The sequence below is a fragment of the Zeus faber genome, assembly GCF_960531495.2.
Source record: "Zeus faber genome assembly, chromosome: 15".
NCBI classification, from domain to species: Eukaryota; Metazoa; Chordata; class Actinopteri; order Zeiformes; family Zeidae; genus Zeus; species Zeus faber.
The window spans coordinates 21,441,016-21,451,388 of NC_137194.1; the positions used below are offsets into that span (position 1 = coordinate 21,441,016).

A 10,373-nucleotide genomic window follows, 5' to 3' on the forward strand; every position below is an offset into this window, starting at 1 on the left:
GTGTCGGAAAGTTGCAAAAACAAATCTGTTTTCGTTTTCTCTTGAGGTGGTTGGCATATTTTATAATTCTAGGGTGGCGTCGCCACCAACTTTCACTTCTTCCGAATCTTTGCATTGTTGCCGGTGAAAGGCGGACCCTGCCGCCGACAGCGCATAGAGGAGGAACTACATTGAATGGCTGTTTTCTTTTACAGTGCCCGCTCGGTAAATATTGGATGAACATCAAATATGGGATTTTTTTTTTTGTTTAACAAAATAATCTTAGGGATTAGCGCTTTATTTATTTAGCGCTCAGTCATTGGTTGGTGGGGTCGGTCCCAGTGGGATTGGGCGGTGCCTGCTGCATGGCGCAGGAGAAACAACCAGAAGCAGTGCGCGTCCATCCATCCATCCATCCATCCCGGACCCGGGCGCAGTGTTGGTTCGGTGCTGAATAAATCCAGGACACACAATTTTTTAATTGACTTTATTTATTTTTAAGTTTTCCATCCGTCTGGTTTCAAAGCTGTGGAATGAAACATCCGGAAGGGTGAGACGCTCCAACCGTAAAACCAGAGAAGCCGAGCCGCATCGTCGCTTCGTGCCGCGGACGAGCCCGTTTGGAATCACGGTAGGACCGGGATGGAGACCGGACGGGCCAAGTCTAAACTCCCCGTTGACACGTCGATGCGCTATGAAGCTGCGGCCCGTCGGTAAACTAGATGCTACCCGCTAACAGGCTAGCAGCTACCTGACCTTAGCCCGGCGCTAGTGAGCTAACGTGGCTGTGGCGCTCGGCCGGTTCCTCCACCGCCCCGCTGCGCCCCACGCCGAGTCCCGAGTCTCTGATCAAACGACGTCGGTTTACCGTTCAAACGGCGCAGGGTGTACGGTTAACGTGTCCGCGTCCTCTGTGCGCCCCGGTCCAGGAGAGGAGCGATGCTGTGGTCCGGGTCCTGCCTGCCTCCGGTGCTCCTCCTCTGGGCTCTCCGTGTCCTGGGGGTCCACCCGGCGCCCTGCCACACCTGCACCAAGCTCACCCACAGCTTCATCAAGGTACCGCGGTGCTGCCTGTGAAGCCCCTGGGTGTAATACGACATAATAACACGAGTGTAAATCCACTTTTGGCTCTTTTAAAAACGACATCTAGTGTTCGTGGATCTGGGTCCATTTTGGCCAACTTTCCACTGAGCTCTCACTTATCCCTTATTTGGGGCTTTGCAGGGTCGAAGAGCACCGGGATGTATTTGCGCACATGTCTACCCAGGGTTCCTACCCGGGTCCTTGAGGTGCTTGAGGATCTTGAATTTCGTCCTCTGAAATTTGAAGTACGGGACTATGTGGGGAAATAGCCTCCTTTGTGCTGAAGTGCTTGATAAACACGCACAAAGCACCTTGCGCAGGCACACTGCACATTGTTATTACATTATCATTATGTTATAAAATGTTATCGTATTATTTTTTTATTCTAATTACTTAAATCTGTTCTATTGTGATTGTGTTTTTCTCCTCCTATTTCTGCAATGTTGTGGAGCCGAAACAAAATTATTTTACTCCCTTGTATCTGTATAATGTGACAATAATGATTTTCGAATCTTGAAACCTGTGATATTCCCTGGTTTTGTTATTCAAATCGTGACATAATAAACATTTGTCCACAATTGCTTTCACGACATTGATTATGCCAAAGAATTGTACATTTAATCCGGCATGGTTTGAAATAGAAACTTAAGACAATGAGGTTAATAAAAGATGTGCATATATAATGATCTAATGAAAAATATTAGGCAATGAGATAAAGATTACATTATATACATCACATTGAAAACGGATTATATTTGTTTTGCATTGAAAATTTAAAAAATACTGTTTAGAAATTACTTGAAAGTTCTAGATTTTGTAATACCAGAAGAACCCTGTCTATCCTTTTAGCGGGTGGATGGAGAGAGTCAAATGGAAGAACTCCGTGCCACTCTGCCTCGCTAAAACACAGCACTTTCTTTATCCATTACTAACGTTTTGGTCCCAAAGGGGCCTTCGTCAGAACGTACAGTTACTGAATTTACTATTGGTCCAGCTCCAAAAGACAGGTGGAAAAGCATTTTAATTTACAGCAGGTGAACTAGACCAGTCCCCAAATAAAAGTTTAAACTGTGCTAATTATGTTGTGTCGAGTATAGAGAGTATAAAAACAGCATTAAAACAAACAAAAATGAATAAATCTTTCGCATTTTTCCTTTTTTTTTTTTTTTTTAATGTTCACGATAAGGCATCTACTTTTTACTCCTCACAGGGTTTGGAGAGAACAGCCAATAAGAACTTTGGAGGTGGCAATACTGCGTGGGAGGAGGAGAAGTTGGCAAAGTACACCCGCAGGTAAGGGTGACCGGGGGGAAGGGTTATTATGGAACTTTAGTGTATACTAATTGAATTACTCAATTCAAGTCAATTTTACGTAGAACACGCAGAGTTTAGGTGAAATGTTATATACACATAAGAGGGCCAATGCAAGCCAATGTTTGTATGAATATAACCATAACAGTGTTAAAAATGCCATTTCTAACTGTCTTTCCGTTCAGTGAAACTCGGCTTCTAGAGATCGTAGAGTCTGCGTGTGAAAAGACAGATTTTGAATGCAACCAACTGTTGGAGCAGATCGAGGATCAGGTGGAGACATGGTGGTTCCACAGGTAGTGTGTGTGTGTGTGTGTGTGTGTGTGTGTGTGTGTGTGTGTGTGTGTGTGTGTGTGTGTGTGTGTGTGTGTGTGTGTGTGTGTGTGTTCTACTGTATCATAAGTCACAGCATCATAAGGATACATTTCCGCTTCAAACATATTTGTAAAAAACAAAATGTATTCACTTATTTTTGCAGCAAATGCACTGTATATCTAATGACGTGTGTGTGCGTGTGTGTGTGTGTGTGTGTGTTTGCTGCAGGCAGCAGGAAGCTCCAGAGCTTTTCGACTGGCTGTGTATAGAGGAGCTTAGACTCTGCTGCCCACCAGGACGCTATGGACCCGACTGCAAAGGTAAGAGAAAGAAATGCACATGGGATACCCCATTTTTATCAGAATGTAGTACAGTGGCACCTCGACTTACGACTGCATCTACTTACGACTAATCCAAGATATGAGTAGCGATAGTCATGAAAATTTGTATCGACTTGCGATCGACTACTACCAAGATATGACCGTGGAAATTTGCAGTTGGTGCATCGGCGGCCAGTCAGCAGTCAGTCGGCGGACGACCTACATGGTGTGTGCACGTAGTTCGTGGCTTATTGATGTTTTTTTTTTCACATTTATTGTGTTTGTGCTGTGTATTTTGTTTATTTTCACCCTTTATGATTTCATAATTTATATGGGAAAAATTGCTTCGACATACGACTGTTTTAAAATACGACCGTTCTTATACAGTCGTAAGTCGAGGTACCACTGTACCTTCTAGACACTTCACCACACCTGTGGCTGAGTATTTTTAGGATTTTAACAATTGAGAAGGCAACCATTTTGAATTGGTTATCAGTCAGTTTGTGCTTTTCTGTATTCGGTTCCATTCTATGTGCATGTGACCTTTTTCACTGTCCTGTATTGTTGGTTATGTTATTGTTCAACTGTGGTGTATTTATTAATTCATCAACTGGTCGACATCAATGAGATGAATTATTAGTGTGGGCGGGTTTTCGGATTCCGGTGAAGTCGGCAAAGTAGAACCGGCTTTGGGTACCCCGCCCCAGCTCTTGTGTGTTCCTTCCTGTCCGGCAGAGTGTCTGACGGGCCCGGGCGGAGTGTGTGGAGGTCTCGGACGCTGTGAGGGAGAAGGGACTCGCCTGGGAGATGGAGAGTGCGTGTGTGACCCGGGATACGCGGGGCAGCTGTGCCAGAGCTGCGCTGATGGATACTACAGAGAGAAGAGCTCCAACCACAGCACCGGAGCCTGCGCAGGTACCGGGGGGATGGAACGAGCCACTGGTTGTTACAAGGACTCTGAACATTATATTCTGAAAATGTTGTTTCTTTTCTCACTCCTGATATGGGTAGCTTGCTACCATTCTTGTAAGAAATGCTCGGCGCCGCAAGACTACAAGTGTCTGGAATGTAAACCAGGCTGGATTCTTCACGACAACAAGTGCGTGGGTGAGTCTGGATTCTTGGGCCAAATAGTGAACTATTTGATAGTCCTGTGCCAAGCCTACGGGTGTTTCTTGACTTGGCTTCTCGACATGTTTCGTTCTAGACATTGATGAATGCGGCACAGAGCTGGCACGCTGCCCGGCTAACACCTACTGTCACAACACGGATGGGTCATATGAATGCAGAGGTCAGTTCTCTTATTCCATTTTTAATGTTCTAACTACTAAGTTAGTTCCTCATCTACTAATTATCTAATTGTCATCAGGGTATCTTGTTCAAAATTGAATCTAGTTGAAAGTTATAACTTTCAAATGTATGTTATTGCTGCAGGCTTTGTCGCAATATCTGCATGAATTTTAATTTTTTATTTTGAATGAATCAATTCAAAATGGAGTTTTCGGAGCCTGGGATGCCCGGTGTGAAGTCAAATGAGTGGTTGTGTTGTGTGCAGGCTGTGACCAGGCGTGTGTGGGCTGCATGGGCAGCGGTCCAGCCCGCTGTAAGAAATGCGCCCGTGGCTACAGAACCCAAGGAGCCAAGTGTCTCGGTATGTGAATATTAAATTGTCTGTTTCCATTGTTTGTTATTTTGGCATTTTACTCACTCCCTCGCTCCGCTCCCACCCGTGCAGACGTAGACGAGTGTAGTGAACGTGCGATCGCCTGCCCGGGCCTGAACGAGGCCTGTATCAACGAGGAGGGCTCCTTCCACTGCGACTGTGCCGAGGGCTTTATTCGAAGGGACAGCATCTGTGTGGAGAACAAGCCCCCCAGTAAGTAAGCACCAGTGTTGTACACAGACTGCCAACGGTTTTTCAGACGTGCAGTTACATTTCATTTGATCTGCTTCCTCAGCCGGCCCAGAGAAAGGTCTGTTCGATGAGTTGACCGACGACGAGGTTCTGGTACTGCAGCAGATGTTTTTCGGGGTCGTCATCTGCGCCCTGGCGACGCTCGCCGCCAAGGGCGACATGGCCTTCACCGCTATCTTCATCGGGGGCGTGGCGGCGATGGCCGGTTACTGGTTCTCTGAGAAAGGAGACTCCATGCTGGATGGATTCCTGAAGGGACGCTAGTGCCAGGAGAACGGTAGTTTTGGGAAGGAAATGAGGACGTGCAAAGCCAGTAGAGGTAAATAAGAAGAAGAAGAGGAGTCCTTTGGGGCGGCAGACCATCTCCGCCGTGTGAGCCTATCAGGAAGCTACTTTCAGTTTGGGGGAGTTACTTGGAAGAGTCTGCAATACCAATTATCTTATTACCAATGGGAGACAATGCAGGATTATTTGAGAAGCTGGGGAAAAAAAGAAGTCAGACCAAGGCTATGGCTGGGAGCAGAGCTAGGTAGCTGCCAACCTTGGAAGAGAAACTGGCAAAATGAGTGCACTGAGACTATGGAACTGAACCCAATCCCCTACCCTAAAAACAGGGGAAGGTGAAATGAATACGACCACTACTGATTGTCACCGATTTATTATGCTTTTTCATTTGTCATCAAGCAAAAAAACTTGCGCAATACAAACGTCCACATTATCTGAACATTTTAGCATTTACCACGTTCATTTTGTTTGTATGTTCGATTTTATTTGTTCATTCTATTTATTTTGAAATGCTTTGAAATGGGGGCTTTCTCCTGGGATGAATGGTAGATTAGGGATGTGGTTCGACTGGGTAGGTTATTGAACCACTGCTAGCTGCTTTCTTTCCCTCATGCGAAAGAAAGCTCCTTGAAACTCTGGGATCCATTCGTTTTAAAGGACTGTTCATGTATGTCTGTAGTTTGGTTTTTAACTTGCCTATTTGTGAAAAGATTATTTTAAAATTAATTTATGTGATGTCTGCAATGAAAGTTTATTATATTATGCGTATTATGATTGATTGTTTTTGCTGCCAGATTAAGTGTGGATATCATTGGTTTTTACCACTGTTTCAAATCAAACAAGTCTGTGAGGGATGAGATTGGGTTTAAAAAAAACAATAGAAAGGTACTTTTTATCTATTTATTATTATTATTATTATTATTATTATTACTATTAATAATAATAATAATAATAATAATAATAATTTTATCTACAGGTTATTTATTTATTTTCAAACATTTTTGGAAGGTGATGTTTTTTGTCATTTATTTATTTACACTTTTATTTTATAGAATGGTCTTTTTTCAGTAAGCCACTGAGATATTTCATTCTCATAATTTCATTTTGTTTTGTTCTCAAAGATTACAATGCTTGGGGGTCATCAGGCTAAAATTCCTTATTTGTGTTTGTTTGAGTTACTCAATGTTCATTTCAGTCACGTCCAATAGTTTTTTTCCTGCACTTACAATAAAATCAAAATGCATAAAAACGGTTATTGTTAAAATTGTATTCTCTGGCAAAGCACAACGCAAAACAAAGCAAGTACATTTTGAAATGCAAGCGTTAGCGTCCAATTAACCGAAATTCACCAATTACTTTGTCGATTACGGATATTCTCTTATTCAACAGCCATTAGCAATGCCAGTCCATCCAACGTGCCGCACGCATGAGTGTCTTAACAGCCGCTGAGACGGCCGAGGACAGAGGTGCACGGTGAGGCCTATTTCAGTGTTCCACTCCAGTTAATGGGGTTTAGGCGCAGCAGCTCCCTCTCCTTCACAGCCTCGAGGGAACGGCTCTGAGTTCTGTCTCTCCAAGTCTGCTCCATTAACTAACACGCACACACACACACACACACACACACACAGAAATACATTTAAACATCGAGCATTGCCCGGCTCATTTTACAGAGTAGAGTGCACTCTCTACAGTGGCATTTTTAATCACTTTCCGCTTACTGGTGGTAGAAATGTGGTGTAAACACGATGTCCAGCAGTTTCATGAAAACGTGTACCTTCTTATTCTCGTCCCTGTATACTGTCATTGCTCTGCTGTGTGAAATCCATTGCTCTCTTTCTCTGGACACAGCGAGGCGGTCAAACTCGCATAAGAACTCAGATTCTTTCACTTTATTGGCCAGCTGACGTTTGAACTCCACTTTTTTCTCTTCCATCTGTCTCTTCAGCTGCTCCCGCAGATCTTTCCTAGTACAGACACATTTTTGCTTTCAGAGCAATAAATGCTGCAGAGCTTTCATAATGGGTGGTGCTGCAAAGGCAGTTTTTTTTTTCATCTGTAGGACTAATGGATGCATTTTGTGTCACACAAAGAGGTATGGTCGTAATTCAGGGAGGAGTCTGTCAGGTGCTGATGATGTTCAGGGAATATGGCCGTCCTTCTTACCTGTACTCTTCTCTCTCTGTGCTGGTGCCATAGAAGGGTTTTCGCCACCCCTGATGATACCTGGCAAAGAAAATTAAAGCTAATTAATTTATACTGACATTTCTGAGCAATGCTGTGCATGAGTGGTTTTCCTTTGTTTCTGCTGTCAGTCATAAAGTTCAAGGCTGGCTGGCCAGGCTGTACCTGTAATGCTCTCTGCGCTGCATGAAGAGCATCCTCTGTTGGTTGTGATGGTGGACCGCCGGCGTTTCCAGGCTGACTGTGCGTTTCCAGACCAGAGGTGGATGCAGAGGGTTCAGTCTGGGGATGCTCTAGACACCATATTCTTTTATCAAAAGGGGGAAAGCGCCTTAAAGTGTGCATGGTCCGATATATATCCGCAGCCTGTGCTCACCTGAACGCCTGTCCAGGACTGGGGTGCACTTGAGATTTTGGGCAGAGACAAGGATGTGACCATTAAGCAATGACTCTGGCGTGAAGGAGGATTGCTATGAGGCATGGACACTGGAGTGGAGGCCACGCAGAAGGCCGCTTCAATATCAACCAAGAACAAACCAGAATAAACCATTTTAAGTTTCCAACACTCTACTAACAACATGGTGATACGTAACAAACAGAAAGTTTCCTTACGCAGTTTCATTGTGAAGTTCAAGCCGTCACTTGCGTTCACCAGTCAGCAAAGTCCAATCTTTCAAAGTGAAATTTGACAGGGGTCCACTGCCCCACTCCTCAATTTAATGAAAAGTTAATATTAATAAAACCATTCCAAAAATAATGAAATAAAGAAAAAAAAAAAAGTTTCCCACTCATACAGTAGCTACTAGTTACACATTAAACTGAGACGCCTTTGCCGTCTCTGTGTTGTGCATCAGGCTGCGGTTTCCTTGGGAATTAAGTTACCGTGCCACCCCCATTGAGAGCAACTGTGCACATGAACAGAACATTTAATCTGAAATAAAAGCCAACATGGCTAAAAAAAAAGATTACAGGTTTCAACTGGAGGAACCGATCGTCAGGCAATTAGGTAGAAAGATAGATGGATAAGTCTCACAAATAAAACTTTCTAAAACATTATTTTATTCAACATATAGTACTTCGTAAAGATGTATTATTTTACATTGCATTGTTTAAAAAAAGGGTACAAGTTTTTGTTCAACAACCGCTCAATAATAGCAGCTCTGATACATATCCACTACTTGTGTGTGCAAATCAAGCAGCTCCTGCCGATTCCTTTCCGAGGTTTCATATTCCAAGCTTCTCATGGTTTTCCAGGAGCCAGGCGTGGTATTTATTTAACTTGTGATCCTGAGGGGTAACCTTGGAAACAATGACAAAATAATAAATGTTGTACAACACCACTACGTAAACCACAGAATTAGATAATTATACATCTAATGTACCTGTCTCCACTCTCCCACACAGAAGATGCGGTATGAGTCGTTGCCGTATTTCCCAATTCCATGCAGCTCGATTGGGTATCGCCACTGTTTAGCAAGATATTCATCTGTACAGGAGAGAAAGGAGAAGGGGTCTTCATACTGTATTTTGGCACCAAAAAAAACACCAGCAGTGGCATATATGAATGACACCTAATCATCACCTGAGAAGCGGATGATTATTTTGGCTCTGAGTTCGTACAAGCCGAGTGGCTTCAGGAGTTCAGACATAGGCTTCCACTCCACCTCCCTGGTGAACTCAGCTGACGGGTAATGCTCGAAGAACCTCCAAAGCACTGGGATTGCCATTTTACCTGGAGAATAGAAAATCAATAGTGACAAAGTGTACATATTAAAAGTTTGCATGAGTATAAAATCCCATGTGTGTGTGGAAGTTAATATTTCCAAGTGTTTCTATTTGATCTCACCACTGGTCTTGTTCAGAAAGATGGTGGCAACAAGGAGCTTCCAGGGGTCGTGAAAGAGCGTCTCTTGTACCAGGTTAAAGGGGGACCGTGGCGGGGTCCACTTCTTGAAAGCTTTTCTCCTTGGAGGGCTCATGCCTATTTACGAGTAGCAGACACGTATTCTCAAATTCTTCAAAGACGTTTGTGCCTTCAAACACGTTTTAGAGAAATCACCTGCCTCATCCCGTCTGCATGAATTAACCATTTTAACTATTACCATCTCTTAGTGACTTCCCAGTGAAGTAAGGACTCGTCTTTCGCTTGTCGCTCAAGGTCTTGGACTCTGGACAAACAGAAAAGCATGAAAAGCATAAAACCTGTGTCTCTGCTTGAAAGAAAACTATATAAATCCTCAAGTAAATTTTAAGTCACGCACACTATTTTGAAGCGCAAAGGCCATACATACTATTCTGTGGATCCCGCACTGGAGAACGGAGGGCGACGGAAATGTCACACGGCAGCGACTCCTCTTCCACCTTCCGCTCTCTGTCAATACTAGCCTCCAAATCAGGATTCAAATCTTTGTTTACTTCTACAGGAACCTTTTCCTCGTGGCCGTCCCGCTCAGCCTCTCCTTCACTTTCACTCTCAGTGGCAGGCTGAACATTCACGGTACAGGCGTGTCGACTATCGACGGCGCTCGGCCGTACGGTCGGAGTGGCCGACCCGAGTCGTTTCTCTCCCAGACGTCCCCCGCTCTGAGGGATCTTCCCGAATTCGGCTCCATCCACTGAAGTCTGTTTGCAGGAATCCACAGGCTTGACAGTTTCAAAATCGCCGTGCTCGAGCACTTGTGTGTTCATCTCGTTTCTGGCCTCAGTATTATCACCGCCAGAACGCCTTTCAGGTTCCTTTTTGATATCGGCTCTGGTCTGAGAAGGCTCAGGGGAAGTCTCAAGTTTGGGCGGCGAGGATCTCGGACGTCCGGTTTTGATGTTGCGCTCCGAGGTTGGAGCGGGAGAGGCTCTGTGGGTTTTACCCGGAGATGAATTCAATGTTCCCGTCCCGTTTTCTTTCGTCCTTTTCTGTCCGACTGCACGTTCCTTCTTTCTCCTACTACCGTGTTTCTTAAGCAGGGGGGCTTCCGGAGAGGTCTTGC

General features: G+C 44.3%; 2 protein-coding genes across 2 annotated transcripts; one reads left to right on the top strand and one right to left on the bottom strand.

The window, feature by feature from the left end:
• Positions 1 to 365: 365 nt before the first annotated feature.
• creld1b (cysteine-rich with EGF-like domains 1b) lies at positions 366 to 6,422 on the top strand. The gene is made up of 11 exons (XM_080015798.1): positions 366 to 610; positions 909 to 1,035; positions 2,273 to 2,355; positions 2,559 to 2,669; positions 2,917 to 3,008; positions 3,744 to 3,923; positions 4,020 to 4,115; positions 4,216 to 4,299; positions 4,564 to 4,659; positions 4,744 to 4,884; positions 4,967 to 6,422. Exons 2-11 carry the CDS (start codon positions 919 to 921, stop codon positions 5,185 to 5,187), a joined length of 1,221 nt encoding a protein of 406 aa, XP_079871924.1. The 5' UTR covers positions 366 to 610; positions 909 to 918; the 3' UTR covers positions 5,188 to 6,422.
• Positions 6,423 to 8,518: 2,096 nt separating this feature from the next.
• mbd4 (methyl-CpG binding domain protein 4) lies at positions 8,519 to 10,121 on the bottom strand. The gene is made up of 6 exons (XM_080015759.1): positions 9,681 to 10,121; positions 9,492 to 9,557; positions 9,236 to 9,370; positions 8,972 to 9,121; positions 8,772 to 8,875; positions 8,519 to 8,688 (listed from the first exon to the last, which is right to left on the bottom strand). The coding sequence occupies exons 1-6, from the start codon at positions 10,075 to 10,077 to the stop codon at positions 8,614 to 8,616; spliced, it is 927 nt and encodes a 308-aa protein (XP_079871885.1). The 5' UTR covers positions 10,078 to 10,121; the 3' UTR covers positions 8,519 to 8,613.
• Positions 10,122 to 10,373: the final 252 nt, after the last annotated feature.